General features: G+C 41.7%; 1 protein-coding gene across 2 annotated transcripts in view; it reads right to left on the reverse strand.

The window, feature by feature from the left end:
• OCA2 (OCA2 melanosomal transmembrane protein) overlaps positions 1–25,028 on the reverse strand; it is a 348,360-nt gene that overhangs the window by 302,494 nt on the left and 20,838 nt on the right. For both annotated transcript variants that reach the window (XM_039319662.1, XM_039319661.1), the window contains exon 2: positions 6,395–6,678. In XM_039319662.1, the coding sequence (XP_039175596.1) occupies positions 6,395–6,645 (251 nt within the window). In that variant the 5' untranslated portion in view covers positions 6,646–6,678. The remainder of the gene's footprint in view (positions 1–6,394; positions 6,679–25,028) is intronic.

The raw sequence follows: 25,028 nt of genomic DNA on the forward strand, positions 1-25,028 counted from the left end.
TGGGAATCCCTTAGGGAGAATGTTGAAGTGTTTTAAGTCAATGCTCTAAACAAGGCATTTGAACAAAGGAAGGATGATACATTACAGTATATATTTGGCCTAAGTACATGTTTGGCCAGCCAATAAATTAAATTGGGCTTCTCAGCTTAGCTTAGAGCGATGGGGAATGGATAGGCGGTGGTTAAGGTCTATCAGAAACGCTCCATGCATTTCCCCACTGCCTGTAGAACAAGCTACAAGTGCCCTAAAAGAGTAAAAGTGGAGATTTAAAGATCTGGAAATGATGTTTAATGATCTGTATGTTTGTGTGTTTGTATTGACTCATTTCTAAAGACCTGGGGGAGGGGAGGGAGAGACCCTCTAACAGTAATATACAAAACAACAAGGTCTTATTCCAAAAGGAAATTTGGGAAATGGAGCTCATTGGCTTTGAAAAAGCTCCTTGAAAATAAGAATGATTGTTTTGCCTGGGGTGAAGTCTTTGGAATTTTTTGTGTCTGGTGTAAAAGCAAGAAAGGGTGAAGAAGGGTAGTTTCTTAGTAATTAGAAGGACGATGGAAGGTGTTAAAAGAATGGAAATAATCAGATGGAAGAGAGGGAAAGAGAGAGAGAGAAAGAAAGGAGCTGTGTGAAGTTTTATGCCTGGTCAGGATGAAAGGCGAGAACTCTGGTCTACTATTTTGTGTGAAGGAGTTAAGTAGAAAGCTATGTATTTCTTGAGGTTCCTATAGTTTGGAAGGTGACAAGAGAGGAGAAAACCTCTCTCCAAAGGGGGGGGGAATTGTTCCCCCTAACAGCTTTTGAAATCAGGCAATCTAGGAAAGAATTGCCCAAACTAATAGAAGATCCTATTGAAGTAGGAAAACAAGTTAGGAATGTTTTTAGGATCAATGGAAAGCATGGGAAGGTATTAGGGTACAAATGCAGAAATTAGACAGATGGAAAACTAAAACAATAGAAGGTTTATTAGCGGTAAAAGAGGCTCAGAAAGTATATGCGAAGAGAGAAGAGGAGAGAGATAAAGGTAAGATAAGATAAAAATCATGGCTCAGTTGTTGCAAACAGGCCAGCAAAGAGGAGGGGGAAGAACTAGCAAATTTGGTGAATTTTGAGGATTAGGGGAGTCAGGAGACAAAACTGTTTTCTGGTTCAGCTTTTTAGGAACCCCTGATAAACCTTAAAGGTTGGATCCCTGGAGGAGGAAAGGGTGTGTTCGGTGGATTCTGGAGCTACCAGATTTACCCTGAACTTTTACCTCCAGGAATGCAAATTGGGAAAGGGAAGATTAAGTATCAGGGAATTGGGGACACGTAGTAGAAGCAACAATATTTAAATCTGCTATGGTCCAGACAGTAGTAAAAGGACCTGAACTTTGTATTGGTTAAAGGGAGCTGCAATTTGGCCAGGGGGTACTTAATTGGTAAATTGGGGATTGTTATTATGGGGAATGAAAGAGAAATAATTGTAAATATTATGACCTTGAGTGAGGAAGCTCAAGGAAAAGTGGACCCTCTTATATGGGCCCAAGAGGGCAATAGAAGAGGGGTACACATGGATCCTTTAAAGGTGACTTTAAAGAACCCTGGTGAAGTAATTCACCAGATACAGTATAACATTACATTGGAGGGAAGAATGGGTTTAAAGCCCATGGTGGAAGGGCTATTGAAGGGGGGTGAAATTTTTGAGCAATCCTTTTAAACATGTTTAGTTTGTTACTTTTTTAACCCAAGAATTTCTGCCTTGGAGAAGTAAGAGATGCAGAAAAAAAGAAGAAAAAAATTGGGGGGGGAGGCAGTTTCTGTTTGCATGTTTGTTTGTGTGTATGTGTTTTTTTTTAAGAACAGAAATTGGGTAAAATTTCCTGACTGTAAGGATAATTAATCAGTGGGATAATTGTCTCCAGAAACTGTGGATGCTTAATTATTGGAGGTTTTTGGGAGGAGGTTAGAAATTGATAGGGTCTGAAATGGATAGAGTTTCCTGTTTCAGTAAGGGGTTGGACTAGAGGACCTCTAATGTCCCATCCAACTCTGATATTCTGTTTTTGTATGTGTGGCATGCTTCAGTGATTTTCCTTTGCATTTTAGTTTGGATTTATCCTTAATAATGCATTTGAGGGTATTCTTGTCAAAGGAACAATCTTATGATGTTTTATTTAACATCTGATAAATATGTGTCTTTGGGACTCCTTGCTACTGCAGAAAAGATGATTAATTGCTGGATACTGTGTGTGTACAATTTGTTTTCCTTTTCCTTGGAGCCAAGGAGGGGGAGGGAAATCTTTATAGAAAACCAATTTGGTTTCAGGGTTATAGCCACAGGCTGCAAGGCTGGATTTGAGTTCAAATCCTGCTTTAGCCATGAGGGTTGGCTGAGTGTTTTGGGGCTGGTTTATTTTTAACCCTAGGAAGGAGGTATTGGCAAGCCACTTCTGTAAATGTTATGGCAATTTTCCTCCTGACTGAGGGCGGTTTCAAACAAAAGTTTTGTATAAATTTTTATTCTGTCTGGTTTAGTGAGTGGGGGAAGGGGGAGACAATCTTTTGTCTTCTTAGCTATCCTGGTGTTCTTTGATGTGCTGCCACAAGAGTGATTTGAATGTTATTTGCCTGAGACAAAAGGCATTCCAGAAATGTTGGCCCAATGCTAATTGGTGAGCCTATGTGCTTAACCTTTTAAAATCCTGAATGTGTTATTTACAATAAGTTTATTGAGTTATATTTTTGTAACATGGTATCTAATCAGGGTGAAAGGGGGAGGAGAAAGAAAAATGTGACAATTTTTGATAGAGCTTCCATGGACAAGTGTAGTCTATCTGATACAGGACAAATTGTTTTTTTCTTTCTTTCTTTTCTTTCCTCCACTTTTAAGCTGTGAAAGCAAATACATTTTTATGTAGCTTCCCAATTTTGTAAGATCTTATTCTGGGAATTATAAAGAAATGGGAAAGCAACTTTTTGGCAGAAGAAAGGATTGAGGGTGTTTAGCAAATAAAGCCCAATTGGTATGAAAGGAAGTAAAATATCTAGAATATATTATAGTTGAAGGGGAAAGGAAAATAGATAGTAAAAGGATTGAGGATATAGTAGATTTATAATTACCAAACAACAAAAATGGTCTTAAGGGGATTCTGTGGTTATTACAAGGTACTGCAAGAATGGTGATCCAAAAACTATATGAGGGGAAATATTGGGGAATTAAAGCATAGGTAGAAATGTATTTGAAATTCTATGCTACCCTTGGAATTTATGGGATAGCCCAAAGAGCTACAGAGGGATGTTTGATATGTAAAAGGGTTAATAAAGGGTTAAGGCTCCCAAAGGAGGGAGACAAATAGCTAAATGTAGAACATGTACTGGGGTCTCTGTCTTCTCTTTGACAGGAAGGCTTGGTGGCGCAAACAACTCCTTTGGAATTTCCAGTCCATAAGATCCAGCCGGGACAGTGGGTGCTGAATCGTAAATGGAAGGAGGAACTTCTACAACCAAAGAAGGGAAGTTCCTTATATTAAATCTGCTGTCCGGAGGGCTGAGAAGGGTTGGACTCACTACACATGAGCAAAGGTGGTGACTGGACCTGAAAGAGGGTGGACGGTTATTCCAGAACAAGGACTGAAAGCCACGTTTTAAAAAGACTTGAATGGGTAGTGGACCCGAACCCCTACCTATTTTGAATATCTCTTTTAGAATTTCAGGTGACCCCAGATGAAGAACAAAGATGTTGGTGGTGACTCATCAGAGAAATAAAAGTTGTTTGTTACAAATAAAATGAATAATTAAGTCAGAAGTCATACCATTAGAAACTGAAAATGTAGAACTGTACATTGTAAGAATTAGGTGGTAGATGTGTTACCACTGTAATAGCTAGTGATTATTGTTATTGTTATTGTTGTAATTGTGGATCAATTTGTGGGTGTGAAATACTGTGTAATAATCATGAGAGGTGGATTCTACTTCTAATATTACTGAAGACAACATACCAGAATAGCCTGGGAAATAAAGGCAAAAATTTGTTTGTGGGATTTAAAGGTAGCTGACAATCATGAAGCAGAATGGATATTGCAAAAGGAATCAGGAATGTGGCCAAAGCTCCTGAACAAAAGTATGAAAATATATGGGGTGATTGGAGTTGGTTAACAAATTGACTTCCCAATTTTGAATGGTTAAAACAAATATTTATAGGACTAGTGTTTATAGTTGTGATAGGTATTATGTGTTGTGTCTGTCTCCAATGTTTACCCTGCTGTATTTCATTTTGCACCAAAACATTGGGGTCAGTAGCGAAAAACATCTCTGGAGAAGATGTACAGATTCAATTTATGTTATCTAATATAGCCAAAAATGAAGATTCATCAGAGTATACAGAAATACAGGGGGGGGTTGATAAATATACATCAATATGATAAATCTTCAGAGACAATGGAAACTAATTGAATAAGAAAAATACAGATGGTGAGAGTCAGGAAGAGATTAAAGAAGTAAGATAAACCATATAGGCAAAAATAGTTGGGTCTGAGAAAGGAAGAGGGAAGTCATAAAATAGATAAATAGTTTTTTTTTAAAGGAAATGGCTAGCCAGGAAGGTTGAATGGAAAATAGGAAAATAAGCTGAATAAGATAAGAAGAGAGGCACACTGAATTGAAAAGCAGGAAAAGAACTTATTGTTTAAAATGGAGATATAAATATATACTAAGTTTAAAATAACCATTTACATGTCTATGTGAATATGATTTAGTATGTTATCAGGAAATGTGTATAGGCGGACGGAAAGAGTGTAACCTCATACTACCTCAGCCAGTGGGGAAAGAGGAGGGCTGTAGCGGCCGGTGATAGGGATGAATAAAAGAAGGAGGTATTTTGGGTTAAAACTTTGGAGAGAACCAAGCTTTCATAGCTTCTCTCCCCACTTATTGCAATAAACGAAACAAAAGGCCTTCACTGTGTCTTGGCTGGTTATTGGTCAGGCGAGCTTGCCTCTGGTCACGAAGGAAAATAGCCAGGAGCACATAACACTCTTATATCTCCTGCAGCAGAATATCCTTTCCATCATATGGTGTTAGGAAACCACCATTAGTGCCATGATAAATCAAGGCCTCACTGCAGAAGCTCTATGTCTTTCTTCTATACTGAGGACAAATTCCATTATATTTCTATAATAAATTTCTTCCTAGATAAGTATAGAACAGAAGAAAAATTAGTAAAAATGGTGTGCAACAAAAACAATAGCTAATAAAACAGCCCTATAAAAAAGTACAACATTAATTCTATAATTATTGTAAAAACTTATATTTTCATATGTGATTTTAAAATACATAAGCTTCTGGATTAAAGTCAGACATAACATACCATATCAGGCTTTGGGGTAATGCAACGTTGAGTCAGTATGAAGTAGTCGACAAAGATTGCATGGACTGAATAATTATAGATTTAATTGTTTTACTCAGCCACGAAACTCATGAGATTTGGGGTAGCCTTAGCTCCTGCCTATTTCATTACATGTTTGTTAAAATAAAATGGCACAAAGGGAATATTATGTACTGAATGCCCTAGAAATGAACTTACATTAATATTGCTCAACTTCCAGAATTATTCACTGTTAGTCATGTAAGGAAGAGTTGATGGGAGTTATACTTAGCAAAATATGTGAAGACACAGCAGTCAAGAGTGGTCTTTTCTGCTGCCACTTTCTGAAACTTTTAGAAGAACTAACTCTCAAGAAATCATTCAAAGGTTGCTGTAAACACCCGAGACCAATACAATTAAACAACAGTACAAGATCAGGAGAAAGAAAAAAAAACCAATCCAGGATACCAGGAAAAAAAAACTTGCTAAAGATAAAAGAAGCAAAAACAAAATGGTTTTGGAATATTCTTGTATTTGTGCGTCTCACTTGATGGCATCAAATTATTTTTACACACTAATCATCCCAGTTAATGAAATGAATAACAAACAAACACAATTATTGCTATCATAACTGCAGCTTCATGTCTTAATCACCTGAGCAATTGCCCATAATTACAAAACTGGGTCCTGTAAACTTTTAATTTAATCATTTTGGTATAATTTTATTTGTACAAAGGCTTTTTTGTGGGTCCTATGAATATTTTGTTTAAATACAAAGCCAAGAAATTCAAAAAGTTCCTTGAAAATAGAGGCACAAAAAGAATTTACTCACAGAGCTGCTATAAAAACATGTGTTAGTTCTGAAACCTGCTGAGAGTCTATCCCTTTGCAGCAATTGTCTGTTTCCTTTCCTCAGCTAAGCTTTTTTTCCACAGTCACTATTACGGTAATTGTAGGAAGATGTTAAATAAAACCTATATGGATCCCTGAGCCAATGAACAAATGCATCAGAAGGAAAAAGATATATCTAGTTCCCTCCTGTGTTTCTTACCTTTGGTGCATAGTAAGAGGACTGAAATCTTTCCCCAAAGTAATACACTGGCCTGGCTCTTGTGCAATTCTTGGATAGGGTTGATGTGATGCTCCCTGACCAATCATGACCTCCTTCAAGAGCTTCAGTTTGCTGACATCGTAAGAAATTGGTTCTGCTGCTCCATCTCCAAGCACATGCATGTGGTGGGAGTCCAATTCCATATCTATTTTTCTGGCAATCGCACCATCATCTTTGTTATCCAGGTACATAGTTCTGGTACCAGATGAATTGTGTTCTCTGTCCTAAAAAAAGGATGCAGACAAAATTAAACACACACTTTCATCTCTTCTGTGCTAATTCAGTGTGTTTTTTGTCTTTAATAGAAAAAAATGACCTACATCTATTTGCCATAAAATTATCAGTACAATTGCTGGTTTGATCATTCTTGGGTTTTCTTGCAATCCAAAGTATTATTTTAATAACACTTCATTGGTAATATATTCAGTTAATTTAATAAAATGCACAATAGGTACATATTAAAAAGTAATGTTTTTCTGAATCATTGGAGCTTCCATTTTATGCACTATATTTCTTTTACATAAACTGATAAGCCATAACTTTATTTCCTTGTTTCATTTCTATGGCCACCCATCTCAGTCAAATACTCTGAGCAGCTTACAATTCAGAAAACATTTTACGATTAAAAATTTAAAAACCATTTTAAAGCAATAAAACATAAAACCAATGAAAAACATTAAAAACATCCAATTTGACATACAGTAATGGCCAAAATCGTGGAAAGCTTTTAGGAAAAGTGTAGAGTAGAAATGCCACCTTTGGTTAAGTTTCCACCAATTTTTCTTCTAATTTCTTTATATCTATAGCCTTGTTCACTTAATAATACTATTTTACATCGCTTTCTGGGCAACCAGTCAACTCTTTGCACCATTACTTTAATTTTATTACATTTTACAAGCTCACTAAATGAAAGGAAAAAAAACCCCAACCAACTTGATAGCGATCACATAACACACTGACAAATGTCCTCCTCTCAGCTTCAATACATGACATCAATAACTGAATCCTACTGTGATCTGATTGGCTCATTGACAAAACAAGATGACACCTGATTGGCTCTCTAAACACTCATGCTCATTGGCTACAATCAGATGAAGGAAAACTACACTAATATCAATCTAAGAAAGTTGTGCTTCCTTTTTCTGGTTATTTGGCTATACCTTTTCATAGAATACAGTACAGATAACTGAACAAACTATGCTGCATTACATTCTTGATTAAAGTATCTTTCCATTGATATATGCTTTTATGGTACTACTCCCCAAAAAGGTGGTGTTATTAGCCATCAAACCTCAAAAATATACTTTTCCCAAAAGGTTTCCACAATTTTGGCCACTACTGTACACAAGAGCAAAATATTTGGCCAGTTAGTAATATAGGCAGAAAATAGGGCCATTAGCACATGTGGAACCCCAGGAATATAGCCAGGTTTTTAAGACCTTACACAAGACTAACAGGGTTAGGACCATTCTCATCTCTAAAGGGAAGATGTTCCATAATGCAGGAGCCACTGTGGAAAAAAGACAGACTTCTGCTTGACCTAGTTGGATAAAGACTCTTTAAAATAGGCAATCCTTCAGATATTCTGGTCCCATTTCTGAATGATCTTCAAGAGCAGCTCCATGTAGAACATATTACAGTAGTCTAACCTTGAGGTTACAAAGGTATAAGTTACTGTGAGCAGGAGCTCCCAGTCCAGGTATGGGCACAACTGGTGCATCAAAAACTCTCCTAACTGTGGCTGTCACCTGCTCTTTGAGCAAGAGCCACAAATTCACATTGCATACTAGGTCTGTTTGGGGCATTGTAACCCCATCCAGAACCAGTGTAACATCATCCAAAACCAGAGATGGTATAACCTTGTCTTAGGGAGAGCAAATACCCAGAACCACTCTGTTTTGCTAGGGTTGAGTCAGAGCCTGTTTTCCCCATCCAATCTCTAACAGCCTCCACACAATGTAATAGAACATCCATAGGACACTCAAGGGGCCTGGGTAGAGATATAAAGCTGGGTGTCATCTGCATGATGATTATATGTCACTCTAACTTATGGATCACCTCACCCAGCGGCCTCATGTAAGTGGAGAGAGAACAGAGCCCTGAGGCACTCCATAAAATAGGGACCTTGGAATAGATCTCTTTCTCTATCAACACTGATTGGAACCAGCCCCAGAAGAAGGAGGAGAATCAGCACAATACAATGCTGCCCACACCCAGTTCCCAAAGCTAGCACAGAAGGATACCATGATCAAATACCACTGGGAGGTCAAGAAGAGGCAAGATGGACTTCCGGTTCCAGTACGCGGCAATGCCGGTCGCGTCTGGAGACTTCTCTCCAGTCCGGCCGGGTTTTCTTTGTCAGTAGACCCCTTAGTGGGTCGAACGTCGCCCTGGAGGGGCAACCACTGAGGAGGAGGCTTGCTGGTGACTGCGGGAGAGCAGCAGCTTCTCCCGTGGCTCCAGCTATTTCCTTAGGGCCGACGGAGCAGCCGACCATCCTGCAAGATGGCCGATTACCCTGCTGCACCAGCCGAAGTCACAATTACATCTAAGCATATCAGACCCACTGCAGAGGATCTGGGTGAGACCTTTTTTGCCCCTCTCTTTGCCCTATTTGGTTTTTTTTAATTGCCTGTAAAAGCTTGGTTGGAATTACTTCCCTGTATGGAAAAAGCAGCTTTTGTATATGTGGGAAGAAAGGCGCTGAGAACAAAAAATAAGACTACATTTTATTTTCATTCATTTTGGGATACAGAAAAAAATGCTTCTTCGAATTGTATTATTATTTTATATTGGAAGATTATTTCTTTCTCCACTTTTTCTTTTAAAAGATAGAAAAAAGGGGGGAATGGTGTCTGGAAAAGATTTTTTATTTACTGAGGACATCTAGTGATGAAAAGCTGATATTGTAACTGTGGATTATTCTTTGAAGAGAAGGACCTGACCTTCAAACTATTACTGGATAAGATAAGCTGATGCAGCTGTGGGAACTGAGGGGGTGGACTCTACTTAACTACAGTTTTCACTAAAAAGAATAAAGAAAGGATCTTCTTTAATCACTTTTAAAATGGAGAAATTTTACTCTCACTTAAATTGCAAGCATATACTGGAAAAGATTTATGAGGCTACTGAAGAAATATGTGCCATAAGGAAAAGGATTACTACAGAACGAAGAGCCAACTCTACCCTAAACTTTCAAACTGACTTTCAGATCACATTTGATTACTCTACAAACCAAAACATACCAGAAGAGGAACTAAGGGAGATTAAAGAGGAATTTGCTACAATGAAAGAGTTTACCACAGAACTAAGAGCCAGAAACTCTCCTTCAAATCTTAAAATTGATTCTCAGACTACATTTGACTATTCTACAAACCAAAATACACTAAAAGATGACTTCATTGAGAATACAGAGGAACTTATTTTACCTTACAAGCATCTTATTTATATTTTTGAGGATCAGAAAAAGCAAAGATTGAGATTTGAACCTTTAAAGCAGTGAGGCTCCAAGGATAAGAGAAATAGAGGTCCAATGCAGAAGACAGGAGGCTTCTTACTGTCTCAAAAGGTATTACAAGCAAAAAGAGAGACCTATCGGCTGAAAGGGAAGCTCTGTTGTGGAAACCTGCTTGGTATAAAAAGAAGCCTAGAATAAGACTGAAAAGAGAAACTTAAAACTATATATACTGGATTTAAGGCATTTTAGAACTATAGATTGATTAAAGGACTAAGTTCTTGAGTTAGAAGAAAAATGGGTGATTATTAGAATGTATACATTAAATAGAGTAAGAATGTATTTTTTGGAATAATAGCTTTATTTGTTTGAAAATTGTTATGTAATGGAATGAAGCAAACTGAAGAGATGTTTTAGATCGGGATTGAACTAATAATTAATTGAATGTTATTTTAATAAGATGATGTGTCTGTTTGATAATATGGATGTTATTAGGTTTGATAATTAATTGGATGAAATTAGAACCTTGTCTAATGGACTTAAATGATTTAAGGTTGATATTACTTAGTCAGTTTAAAGAAATTGATTGATGGTTGGATTAGATATGTATAGGATAGATCAATATTTTAGTTTAATTGGGAGATATTAGTGGAAGAAGAAATAAACAAGATTTATGATAAAATTAAGTTATCAGGATATATTTGGAAGGGATACTTGAACTGATAATGTGGTTATTTGAAGTTAAATTTGATTATGGTATTGTAATTGCATAAAGCTTTAACACAGGTTTAGGATTAATAGAAATTTAAGTTAGAAATAGACTATTTTAAATATATTAAGCTATTTGAGGAAAATAGAGAGGGAATATTTGATGTACTGATTGAGCTATTTATACATGTTTTGTCTTTGGATTTTTGTTTACCCCAGCACCACGGTGTATCTTGAGCACTTTGTTTTAAGAATTAAAAAACCAATAAAATTTGTTTAAAAAAGAAGAAGAAGAGGCAAGATGGATGCACTACTTCTATCTCGTTCCCACCAAAGTTCATCCATGAGTCCAATCAATGCCATCTCAGTCCCTAACCCTGGGGATTAGTTAATCTGCTTCACTCAAATGCAATCACTGTCTCCACCACCTTCCCTAGAAAGGGAAGGTTGTTAACCGGATGAAAACTATGCAGGCTAGCTGGGTCGAGCAAAGTCCTTTGGGGAAGGGATGCACCACTGCCTCTTTAAAAGATGGTGGGACTATTCCCTCTCTTTATTATAATTGTTATGCATATTATTATACATTATACATGTAAGCTACATTTTGCACAAATGTTCTAGTTCAATGATCCTTTGTTAATTGATCAGTACTGTAAATTCTAGGGAGTTTTGTTTTTTATTTTAAGTGAAAATGGAATTCTGTAATAGGAAAATTAAAGACTCTGGGTGACTCTGACTGACACTAATACTGAATTCTTTCCCTTTTTCTCCAGCCCACATGGCAAGAAAAAAAAGAAAAGAAAAGAAAAAGAAATAGAAAAAAAAAGAAAAAGAAAGGGCCAGAAATGGATTACTAGAGAAGGTCCATTTCAGGCATGGATGTCTAAAATGATAATCACCTTATTCATCAGGAGGAATGTTATGTAGTGAGTTCTTGAAGGCATTGACCAGACCGATCTAATGCAACATGTTTTATTGCAAGAATAACAGAACTGAACTCAACTGACAGACTGACAGATATTTATACATGCTGCCACTAGGCGGCAACCAATCAGATTTAGAGCTGGTTTATCCGCTCAAATATAAACTTCAGTTTCCCTCCAAAATAGTTGGAGACACATTTACCCAAACACATTAACAGTCAATATCAATACATAATACTCCTTTTCCCTGGACAAGTCAACCCCCAGTACATTTTGTGTACATAATCATTTAAGTATGCTGGTGGATTATGGGTTCTTTCGGAGCACCACAAAACAATTTGGGGCTCCTGATCAACTTGCCATTTAGCCATACCCGGTAAACCCGTGCCACTAAGTCTGTCCACACCAGGTAGACAGGTGCCGATGCATTCGGCCAAACCGGGTAAACGTGTACCACTGTTTTCACTTGCATCACTTGCCGGCAAACACGGTTTGCTGTTCTGCGTTGATTCTGGATCATCTCGTGCAGTCTCTGTGGGTCTGGCCAATTTGGGAATGTCTACTTCCCTATGCAAGTCTATAGTTCTCTCATCCTCTGCACCAGGACTCTGACTTGCCAGCAGCCACCGCAATTGGTCAATGTGGCATTGGACCACACGACCGTTGTCCAGAGCCACCTCATAGGATAGTGGCCTTGACACCTTTGTCACAATAGCAATCATCCAAGGTGCCTCCTGCCCATAGTTTCTTGCCCAAACAGGCTCACCCAAACGTAAATTCCTTGGAGGTTTGGGTTGTGATGTTTCTGCAGCTGCTCTGTCAGGATGGAGACGGTTCAACTTTGTCGTTAATCGATGACCCCATCTCAGCTTAGCTGGGCTGCGACCTGTAGCGGTACTCGGCATTGTGAGCTGGCATAAAAGGAAGTCTGCCAGGCGATGATTCCAGTCTCCAGTCATTAGTCTTTTAAAAGACTCTTTAGTGGATCTCACCATCTGTTCATCTTGGCCGTTGGAAGCTGGATAAAATGGGGCTGAAGTGGTGTGCCTAATCATGTTAGCTTTAAAGAAGGACTGGAACTCTGCTGCCATGAATTGTGCCCTATTGTCTGACACAATGACATCCGGTAGGCCATGTGCAGCAAAAAGCCTGTGCAGTTCCTATATGGTCCTGGCAGTAGTCATAGATTGGACAGGTACTACCTCTAGACATTTTGAATATTTGTCCACAACAATGAGGAATACCTATTCCTGAAATGGACCTGCAAAGTAGGTATGCACGTGAGACCATGGAGTTTACGTGATCTCCCACGGCATTTCTGGCCGGGTTTCTTGGCAGACCCTACAGCACCTTACTTGAGCCTCAATGTCTTTATCCAAACCTGGCCACCACAAGTAGCTTCATGCAAGTGCCGTCATTCTGACGATGCCAGGATGCCCCCCATGCAGAGATTCTAATACTCTGGCTCGCATTGTGGGCGGAACAATCACCCTGCTTCCCCGCAATATGCAACCCTTGTGGGCTGACAGCTCATCCTTTTTACTGGCATAACTCTAGAACTCGGGACTTGGCCTTTTTTCTGGCCACCCCCTCAACACCCATTTCAAAACACGACTCTTTTGTCAGTGGCAGTTTCGGCAGCTACATCTTCCGCATGTAGGGGCATTTTAGGAAGATCCTGGATTGCCAGGGTGCGAGCTGCTGGGGCTGGGGCTGGATCTGTTTGAGGCAGAGGCAGTCAGCTGAGTGCATCAGCATGGCCCATTGCCTTGCCAGGTTTGTGGACTAGCCTGTATGAATAGGCAGCCATAAAAATTGACCATCACAGCATCCTTGGGGATAGAATCTGCAGAGTCTGCTTGTCTTCTGTAAAGAGGCCGAGCAACAGCTTGTGATCAATGAAAATGGTGAAGGGTTGCCCATATAGGAAGTCATGGAATTTTTTAATTCCTGCTACAATAGCGAGGGCTTCCTTGTCTATCTGCGCATAGTTTCTCTCTGCTGCAGATAATGTTCTGGAGTAATAAGCTATAGGAGCTTCATGGCCATCTGCCATTTTATGACTTAGAACTGCTTTGATGCCACACAGTGATGCATCACATGCTAAAATCACGGGCAGTTTCTCATTAAAATGTGCTAACACAGAGTTAGATGATAGCAGTGATTTGACTGCTCTGAATGCTTTGTCGTGGGTGCTTGCCCAAACCCAGGGTGCTTTTTTTTCTAAAAGACAATGGAGTGGCTCGGCCAATGCCTCTTTGTGTGGCAGAAATGAGTGATAAAAATTTAAAAGTCCCAGGAATGCCTGTAATTCGCCTTTGGACTTAAGTCTTGGGGCTTGTTGGATAGCTTTTAGCTTAGCTTCTGATGTGTAGATTCCGGCGGAATCTATCTAAAATCCCAAGAACTCAGTAGAGTCCACTCCAATCTGACACTTTTCTTTCTTTAACTTCAACCCCACTTTGCGAAATCATTGAAGTAATGCTCTGAGGTGATCTGCTAGTACTGCCGCAGATTTACCTGCAATCAGGACGTCATCAATATAGGGGCAGATGCCTGGTATATTTTTAAGTGTCCATTCCATCATGCTTTGGAACAATCCCAGGGCAACACTTAATCCAAACTGCAGGTGACTAACTCTGAATGCCCCTCTGTGAGTGACGATTGTGCCTCAGCTGTGGCATCGTCAACTGGCAGCTGTTGGTAGGCTTGTGCGAGGTCGAGTTTGGCGAACAAGCGACCTCCTTGAAGTGATGTGAGGATACGACTAACCACTGGCACTGGGTAAGCGTGTTACTGTAATGCTTTTGTGATTGTGCATTTGTAGTTGCACAAATATGAACGTCCCCATTTGACTTCACTGGGATCACTATGCAAGTCTCCCACAGACTACTGTCCACTGGCTGGAGCACTCCCTGTTGCACTAATTTGTCCAATTCTACATCAATTTTTGGTATAAGCGCAAATGGCACTCTGCGTGGGTTAATTCTGATTGGTGTGACAGCCAGATCAAGATGAAGGGATATGGTTGCTCCTTTATATTGTCCTAAGTTAGAATTGAACACTTCAGCATATTCTTGGCATACTGCTGCCAGGTCAGCCGTCTGAGTGAGATCTATGCCAGTTACTCGGATGCCCAGGGCCTCAAACCAGTCTAATCCTATTAGACTTGTATGTTGTCCTTCAACGACCACAACATTGAGGGGACCCTCAAACTCTTTGAACCTAACTCTCACAGTGGCTTCGCCTTTTACTACGACACAGCAATTTTGAAAATCTATCAGAACAAGGCTTGACAGTTTGAGTTGAACTCGCTTCTTGTCCTGTCTGCAGATATAACTGAAAGTCTTATACAAAATGATAGACAGAGCTGACCCTGTGTCGAGCTGCATGGAGCAAGGAACCCCTTGTATTTTGACTTGAAGTCTCAACTTCTCTTTAAGAGGGCATTGGGCCCCCATCCACAGAATGTTCCCAGAACAGTATTTGACCCTTGTTCTGCCCTAGGGCCCATTTACCTTTCTGCTGGGCATCTGTAGTCTAAGCATCTCTCTGGTGACCTCTACAGACTCTGATGATATGGCCATGCTTCTCACAGGTGCGGCACACTGCTGTGCGAAACCTGCACTCAGTCCTTTTGTGTTAGCCCCCACAGCTTGCACAACTTTGAGGACTAGTTGCTTGTGCTGTAGGATGATGCTGTCCAATGGTTTCCCTCTGTAGGATGATCTCATCATCCTCTACCACATCTTCCACCTCAGCAGACTCTTTGTGTACGGTCACCTGGCTGGAGGGTGTCTTTTGAGGCCGTAGAGCCTTCATCACTCCACCGGCAGCCTCGTCTGCCATGATCTCCTTCAAGGCATTTTGGAAGGACAGCTTTTCCATTGCAAATAGGAGCTGTTGCAAATCTTTATTCATCAGCCCCCATACGAGCCTGTTCGTGAGGTGATCCTCCAGGTCAGGAAAATTGCAATAGTGTGACGCTTGCCGGAGTGCGGCTATAAATTCAGCTACCAACTCCCCTGCCTTTTGCTCTCTCTATGCAAAGGCATGATGCCAAGTGATTACGGAAAGCTTGGGTTCAAAATGTTCTTTCAATCTTTTTTTAAATTCAGCATGAATTCAATGCTGGCAGGCGCCACCAAATTTTCTGCGATGTCGTATGTGGCCCGTCCACACACAGAGAGCAGGGTTGCCATTTTCAACCTGTTCTCTCCAACCTGGTTGGCCCGCAACTAGGTGTCCACCCTGGAGATGCAGGAGTTCCACTGTTCTGGGTGGGAGATGTCGAACTCATTGAGTCTGCCCACCTTTGCCATGGTGGATTAGTGGCGAGGTCTTGGATACTGCCTTTCTTGCAACAAAGGAAATGAACTGTCTATATCCTGGGGATGGATCCCTCAGGGCAATGTGCCTCCAGTTTGACTTACTGGCAGGCAGGGTTGGGACGTGGTCCCGCCAGGGCTCTGATGCCTGAGCTAAAACCCTGTGATTTCAACTCTAATAGGCATTACTCCTTTGGCAAAATCCCACCTTCGGCGCCACTGTTACGTAGTGAATTCTTGAAGGCATTGACCAGACCAATCTAATGCAACATGTTTTATTGCAAGAATAACAGACTTGAACTCAACCGACAGACTGACAGATATTTATACATGCTGCCACTAGGCGGTGACCAATCAGATTTAGAGCTGGTTTACCGGCTCAAATATAAAAACTTCAGTTTCCCTCCAAAACAGTTGGAGACACATTTACCCGAACACATTAATGGTCAATATCAATACATAACAAGGAACATGGTAGCATCTTTCCCAATTAATATATTTTATTAAAAAACATAATCATTTCTGAGCTCCAGGTCATTTCACAAATTCAATAGTATAGTTCACTTCACAAAACCTGTTAATTGCAAAAGTTGCTACCAGACTCCTCCTGATTTTTGGCAACCACAGACTGATATGTCTCTTCTCATATAACTACCCCATTGGATAAATGCATCATTATCCATTTTTAACATGAGATGAAGATCTGCCTCTAACCCTACTTTACACAATTTTATTTATTTATTTATCACATTTACATAGCTGTCCATCTCATGAGAAGTGACTCTGGCAACACACAATAATTAAAGAACGATGTGTATCTAAAACAGCATTTAATATATATGTTAAAAATTAAAAAGTTAATTAAAAGTAAAATATACACAAACCCCAGGCAGAGAAAAAATGAGTATATCCGCAATCTAAGCATGTCTCAAGTTTCTGGAGACCCCAGGCTGGTGACATAACAAGGCCTTACTTTCAGAACATCTAAAAGGGATGGAATTAACCTAATTTTAGGGAGGAGATAGGATATGTGCCACAGCAGAGATGTACAACCGTCTGGGATCTACCTCTGGCAGATGGTATCCAGAGATAATGGGGCAAACTGATGTAACTGAGAAGAGGAAGTTCCTCAGATAATCTGGCCTCATGCCACAAGTTCCTAGCAGCCATTTTCTCCCAGATTCAGCTCTTATTTGTGGTTCTGGTCCCAAGAGAGCTCATTCACCAAAGACACCCAGTCCTTAATCTCCTGCTTCTATCCCATTCAGTCCTTCATTCTGTTGCTTGGCAGTGATCATGTCATTGAGTACTCAGGGGTTGTGCATCAGAAACCAGAGCTGCAAGAAATCACAGGAAGTACAGATAGTCCTCAATTTATGACCAGTCACTTAATAACTATTCAAAATTATTACAGGCCCAGAACAGGTGCTTTATGGCCCGTAAAGCCATAAAGGTTGTCTAAAATGTCATGCCATACACATACACACAGGGGTGCTTCGAAACTGGCTTTGCTTTACAGCTGGTTGCAGCATCCTATGGTCACATGACCACTATTTGCAATGGGGTTTTTTGCTGGTTTCCAGGAAAAGAAAACATTCATTAGAAAGGGTTCACACTTACAACCTGGATTTGCTTAACAACCATGGATTCGCTTAACAATTGTGATGAGTCACTTAACAACAGCTGCAAAAATTTTGTAAAATTGGGGCCAGTCACGTGGTTGCCTTGACTTATGTCCATATTGATTTACAGCTGGAAATCCAGTCCAAATTGCAGCCGTGAGCCAATTACTGTCTCTAGTCCTATTCCTGCCTCTACTTTCCAATGTCCTCCCTATGTCCTCATTATCACATCCTCTTCATCCAAGGAAAATACTTTGCTATTTCTTGAAGCAACATGATCAAGTGAGAAGGAAGAGGAGGGAAAAGACTCTAATCAAAACAATTACCTTTGAGTGAAAAGAAACTACAAAGTACAGAGTAAGCTTAGAAAACACGATCCAATGTAGTTTAATGCCTTACATAAGTATGGAGAATTAAACATGTGTGACATAAGTATGGAGACGAGCATCTCCATTCTCTGCCACAATTATGTATGACATATAATTTCTTTTGTTACATGTATACATAATAACAAAAAATATTTAGAAGGTATTATGCTGATTTGTGCTTCTGCTTGAAATAGCATACTTCCCAGATGTGCATGAGTTAACAATTGAACTAATCAATTCTTAAATCGATCCCCGTTGCTAAATATTTGATTAACTTGTCCACTTTACAAAGCAGCATTATATATATCTTTAAGCAATGATCCACAGCAAAAATCACTGTAAAATGCATGATATGCTATAAATACATTATGGTATTATGATGATAAAAATGTGCTTTTTCACAAACAAATAAGCATTCACTGACCTCTTGTGGCAGGGATATATTATGTTTAAACTGGTATTTCCTTAAAAGAAATGACTAAATTGAATATATGCAAAGTGGATCCAGTTACAAGTGGCACAAACATCAACCAATTCCTACTATATTTAACAGTCTTTACTTCTTGGAAGTAATAAACCAACATCTTCCCATATTAAAAATACTATTTATTTATCCAGCATCATCCATAGCTGTAGCAGTCTTCTGGGAAACATCAGCAAATGTTAGGTTCCTAAACTAAAAAGTTTGCCATGTAAAAATCACAGGGAATTCCTATGCATGTGCCTATATTGGCAGAAGGTTGGGTTTAAAGCAAAAGTGGGGAGGCAACTCCCACTGCTCCAGGTTAAGTTGTGAAAAATTCTTAAATAAGCACATGAAAAAATAATAGACCTCCATATGTTGCTATTAGTTTTTCAGGGTATGAGGGGGAACTGCTAGGAATTGGGGGATGAGAAATCTCTTCTCATATGTGAGGGAGGGAGGGAGGGAGGGAGGGAGGGAGGGAGGGAAGGAAGGAAGGAAGGAAGGAAGGAAGGAAGGAAGGAAGGAAGGAAGGAAGGAAGGAAAATCTGTTTAAGACGAAGACACCAATAATATTATATTCTTAGTGCATGCACAGATGGATTATATTCTTTCAATTTTGAATTGAAAGATTTGGAGATATCAGGATTGACTTCTGTCTGAGGGGCTAGGGCAGGCGTGCCAAACTCGATTTCATTGAGGACTGCATCAGCTTTGTGGTTGCCCTCAGGGGGCCAGGTGGGTGCGGCCTACTGGGTGGGCATGGATGGAGTGGGTGTGGCCTACTGGGTGGGCATGGCCAGCTCTACATAGTTCGTGTCAAGGATGCCTTTGACGGCCTAGGCAGGAATGTGACAGATCTGAAGGTCTCTGGCAGAAGAGGTGTGACCGCGGCAAGCGCCAAGGCATGGTCCATTTCTTCATTCCTCACAAAGGGTGACACCTCCCCAGCATGCACCTAGGGGGCAGGGCCGACACAGCAGGGGCTGGTTCCTCGCTGTTTCTAGACGGCCTTGTGGAGCTAAGACTGAATGCGTTTAAGCATAGATGGACACCACAAAATTGTACATTGGTGCTGCCTGGACCAGGGCCAAGGCAGCAGGGGCCGTTCCCTCACATTTTCCAGGATGGCTTTGCTGGCCACATGAAACCATTTCATGGGCCGCTTCCGTCCCCCGGGCTTTGTGTTTGACATGCCTGGGCTAGGGTAAAACTGCCTGTTCCTCCTAATCAACTGATAGTGTAATCTTGATGATTTTTAATCCAATGCAAGTCTACTCAGATGTGCAGGTAATATTAAATTCTTTAAAAGAGCAATGACTCAGAATCGGTCAGGTCCAAATAGTTATTTTTCAGTACTTGAAAAGTTAAATGTTTGTCAAAATATATAGCACTTATAAGAAGCGTTGCAATCTACTTCCTTCCAAAAAAGTTATCTTCTTTTCTATCAGATCTGAAAACTGACTAAGTAGAAATCAGGTTGCAAGGCAGTCTATTTCTGCATTCCATTTCCTTAGCCACAATATGCAGCTGTCCTTAGGAAGTTAAAGACAAATTAACCAACTTCATCCCCATAATGTTTCCCCTTTCCTCATTTTCATTAAATATTTACAGTCTACATAACTATTTAGAGGAAAGTCAAGTATATTGCTATGCATAGCTGTTGGTTGACAATATTATCAGTGTTGCTAATCCAAATGAGACTAATAAAATAAAACAATCCAGAACAACTGTTCCCAGTCAGTTATAAAGAAAATTATATGTATTATTTCTTGCTATCCTGCCCTTATTATTTTTACAAATAACTCAAGGTGGAGACATAACACACTTTCCTCCTCCTATTTTCCCACAACAACAACTCTATGAGGTAGGTTGAACTGGGAGAGAGTGACTGGCTTAAAGTCACCCAAATGGCTTTCATGGCTAAGGAAGATTTGAACTGATGGTCTCCTGCTTTCTAGCCTGGTGACTTAACCACTAGACCAAATTGGCTATTATAGTCCCAACACACATGGGAAGCCATCAGTGCAGGCATACTAGGCTTTTCTTGTGCATTCTTCCAGTTCTTGGATTGGCTGCTCCAAAAGCCAAGGACCTCACACTCCTATTTCAACCCACTCACATAGTTACTCCACTTGGTTCACCCAGCACCAGATTATTTTGCATTAGTAGACCTGTTGAGTCCTTGGCGAAAAGCAGACATGAGAAGCAGTTGTAGTTCTCAGTTTTCTTTATTCTGTGTTCAGCTCACAAGTAGATGGCTTCAGCAGCTCCCAAAACCTCCCAGCTTCTTATATAGACATTTCCCGGGTAAATGCGATACTTTTCCCGCGCCAGCACCCGCGCATGCGCACGGCGCTGGCGACAGCCTGTCTGGTCCCGGGCAGCTTTGCACCTGCCCGGGACCGCCTGCAAACGCCCCGAGCCATTTGCAAGGCTCGGGACATAACACCCCTTTCCCCCGGGCTAAAACTACTACCAACATATAATCATTATTTTATGCAGTGTTCTGCTTCTCAGTGCTCCTATCGTTACCTGGCTTTTGTTTAGCCAGCAATGTTATGTAATCCTCTAAGTATTTAGGAGACTTCCTTGCTCTCTGTGACCTTCTCAGCTCTGGGTTTCTGACAGGTGTTCCCTGACTGAGGGGTGACAAGAGCCTGTTCCCCTTATCATGCCTTGGTGCCTTCCAAGGACTTTGCCCCAATGCCTGGCCTGCTTGCTCGCCCACCGGGCTCGTCAGGCCAGGGCTTCTGTCACTTTGTGACCTGGTTGACCTGCCTAGCTGTAGGCCCTCGGGCCCCTTGAAGTGATAGCCACTGCTGGGTGTCTCTATAGAACCTCCTAGGTCCGTCCAAGACCTGTCAGGAGGCTGTCCAATCCCTAAGCCCCATTCTGTGTCCGGGCTCGTGTGGGTCTCTGTACCTTCCCAAAACTCAGTTACTCCCTGATTTGGGCTAGAGGTGTTGCGGTCGGGACTTGGTTCCTCGACCACCTCCCTGTAAGTTTGACCCCCTGTAGGATTAGGGGTAAGGTCAGGCCAACTCTGGGGATTGTGTGCCAGCTCTCTTGCGGGGAATGATTTGTTGGGAAGCTTCCGGGTATCCTCCGTGATTGGAGTGTTGTGTGATGTGTGTGGAAAGTGAGTATGCCCCCGGGGTGACTCCCTGGCTGGAGTAGGCGTGCGTGCCTGTTGTGTGGGTAAGCTCCATGAATTCCTTTTCGGAGCACTTGCAGAAGCTTGAAATGGGCCGTCAGTGGCTCCATCAGTGGAGATGGGCAGCAACTCGTGCCCTTCCCTTTGCTCCAAAGGGTCCCCCTCCCCCCCTGGAAAAGACCCAGGAGTCTCATCTGAAAGGTCCCACCTAGGGCGAAGTTGGTCGATGTGCCGGCGCAGGACACGACCGTTGTCCAGGGCTACCTCGTAGGAGAGAGGACCTGTGACCTTGGAAATAGAAGCGGGGACCCATGTATGACCAGGCCCGTAATTGCGAGCCCAAACCGGGGAGTAACTGAGTTTTGGGAAGGTACAGAGACCCACACGAGCCCGGACACAGAACGGGGCTTAGGTCTTGGACAGACCTAGGAGGTTCTATAGAGATGCCCAGCAGTGGCTATCACTTCAAGGGGCCTGAGGGCCTACAGCTAGGCAGGTCAACCAGGTCACAAAGTGACAGAAGCCCTGGCCTGACGAGCCCGGTGGGCGAGCAAGCAGGCCAGGCATTGGGGCAAAGTCCTTGGAAGGCACCAAGGCATGATAAGAAAAAGTTGTCACTTAAGGTGAAGCTACAAGGGGTTCCATTAACTATGGAACTAGACACAGGGTCTGCCCTTTCAATCATCTCCTTGCATACATTTAGGAAGATTTGTTCCGGTAGTGGAACTCAGGCCAAGTTAAGGCCTTCTGACATTGTGTTAACAGATTTTCAAAATTCAAGAGTGTGTGTTAAGGGGGAGGCCACCCTTAACGTGCAATACAAGAATTTTGAAGGTCCACTAGACTTATTAGTAGTAGGGGGTGAACGAACGAGTCTCATAGGACTCGATTGGTTTGAGGCCCTGGGGATACACGTCACAGGACTCAACAGCTTACAAACACTCGACCTACAGGAAGTCTGCAAAGAATTTGCAGATGTTTTCAGCCCCCAGCTGGGCACATTCAAAGGACCCCCTGTGTCCTTAAAGCTAGACCCCACTGTCACTCCCATTAGAATTAAAGCAAGAAGGGTCCCTTTTGCTTTAAAGAGTAAAATTGACACTGAGTTAGACAAACTGATCCAACAGGGAATTCTAGAACCTGTCACGCCTCTAAAGGCAAATGGGGACATTCGCATTTGTGCTGATTACAAATGCACTCTTAATAAGGCATTGCAGCAACATGCCTATCCTGTTCCTGTGGTCAGTCATATTCTGGCCTCCCTCAAGGGGGGGCGCGTTTTTGCAAAGCTTGACCTAGCTCAAGCGTATCAACAGCTGCCTGTTGATGATGATGCTGCTATAGCTCAGACTATTGTGACCCACAGGGGAGCCTTTAAGGTAAAAAGGCTACAGTTTGGAGTGAATGTCGCTCCTGGGATTTTCCAAAGCGTAATGGAAAACACACTACGGGGCATACCGGGGTTTGCCCCTACTTTGATGATGTCTTAATTGCAGGAGACTCCACACACATTCTAGCTGAAAGGCTAAGGGCTGTTCTGTTAAGATTCAGGAAAACAGGCCTCAAGCTCAAAAAAGACAAATGCAAGATTGGGGTGCCTTCTACTGAATTTCTGGGGTTCAAAATTGACGCTGCTGGAATTCACCCTGCTGAATCCAAACTAACTGCTATTTTAGAAGCACCTAGGCAAAAAGTCTAAGGCCGAACTTCAGGCCTTCCTGGGCCTCCTGAATTTCTACAATTCCTTCCTTCCACATAAAGCCAGTGTGGCTGAGCCTCTTCACAGGCTACTAGACAAGCAAGCAGTGTGGCACTGGTCACAAACACATGAGGCTTGTTTTAACAAAGTCAAGGCCTTGCTCACTTCTAACAGTGTACTTGCACATTTCAACGAGTCCCTTCCTGTGTGCATCGCTTGTGATGCGTCCCCTTACGGGGTAGGAGCTGTCCTGAGCCACCTCAGGTCTGATGGAACTCAGGTTCCTGTTGCATATTACTCCAGAACATTGTCTTCTGCTGAGCGCAACTACGCTCAGATAGACAGGGAGGCTCTGGCTGTTGTTGCTGGAATTAAAAAATTCCATGATTTTCTATATGGCAGGCATTTCACGGTCTTCACTGACCATAAGCCTCTGCTGGGACTGTTTACCACACGTAAGCAGACTCCCCAGATCATTTCCCCCAGAATGCTTAGGTGGTCTATTTTTTTGTCTGCATATGATTTTTCTTTACTCCACAAGCCTGGGAAAGAAATGGGCCATGCTGATGGCCTCAGTAGATTGCCTCTGCCAGTAGTAGAAGCTGACCCTGCGCCAGCTGTCAACATTCTATCAATCCAAGCCTTGCCCGAGCTCCCTCTTAGTGCCAGGGATGTTGCCGCTGAAACAGGTACAGATCACACACTTTCACGTGTCCGTTCCTGGGTTTTGTCTGGTTGGCCTGAGCACTGCCCTAGTCCTGAGTTTCAGAGTTTCTGGTCCAAAAGGAACGAGCTGTCCCTTTCTCAGGGTTGTCTGCTTTGGGGAAACAGAGTTGTCATTCCCACCTCAATGAGGACTAGGGTCTTAGAATCCCTCCACAAGGGTCATCCTGGCATTGTTCATATGGAGGCCCTTGCGCACAGCCACTTGTGGTGGCCTGGTTTAAATAAAGATATTGAGGCTAAGGTGCATGCATGCCACCTGTGCCAACGATCCCACCCTCGTCGCCAGTGTTGAGTCCTTGGCGAAAAGCAGACACGAGAAGCAGTTGTAGTTCTCAGTTTTCTTTATTCTGTGTTCAGCTCACAAGTAGATGGCTTCAGCAGCTCCCAAAACCTCCCAGCTTCTTATATAGACATTTCCCGGGTAAATGCGATACTTTTCCCGCGCCAGCACCCGCGCATGCGCACAGCGCTGGCGACAGCCTGTCTGGTCCCGGGCAGCTTTGCACCTGCCCGGGACCGCCTGCAAACGCCCTGAGCCGTTTGCAAGGCTCGGGACATAACAAGACCCATGTTCAGAAATATTCTAAGTGGCAGGTCACTGGTACAATTAAAGCATTATAAGCAGTCATGAGGCACCTCCATTCTACTTCACCATCTGCCTGTTTACTGTACCTGTTCTCAAACTAAAAGAGAAAACAGACTGAACTCTGGTTAATTTCATATAGGGTCTAATAATGCCCAATTTGATGTGCTCAAAGGAACATCATTTGTGCTTCTTTATTTAAAAAAACCCACTATGTCCTATGTTAACAAAAAAAAAAAGCCTAATGCTCTTTCCTAAAAAGCCAATAAATAGAAGGAGCCCAAGTATCATTGACCAGGCATTTTGGAATGTGCAGTCAGGTATCACTCTGCTGGAAACCAGGTGTTCAGTCTCTCTCATGACTCAAACCAAAATGTCCTTACAGGGCAAGTTCTAATGGTTAGAGTGGAGCAAAAGTGCCCTCAGCTGCTTGTGTTCTCTCTCTCTCCCTCTCTCCCTCTCCCTCTCCCTCTCCCCCCCCTCTCTCTCCACCATCACCAAAATCATAAATGATTTTAATACAGCAAATGTATGTCAGGAAAA

The sequence above is a fragment of the Crotalus tigris genome, unplaced genomic scaffold, assembly GCF_016545835.1.
Source record: "Crotalus tigris isolate CLP2741 ecotype Arizona unplaced genomic scaffold, ASM1654583v1 scf7180000023606.2106662, whole genome shotgun sequence".
In the NCBI taxonomy this organism is placed as follows: Eukaryota; Metazoa; Chordata; class Lepidosauria; order Squamata; family Viperidae; genus Crotalus; species Crotalus tigris.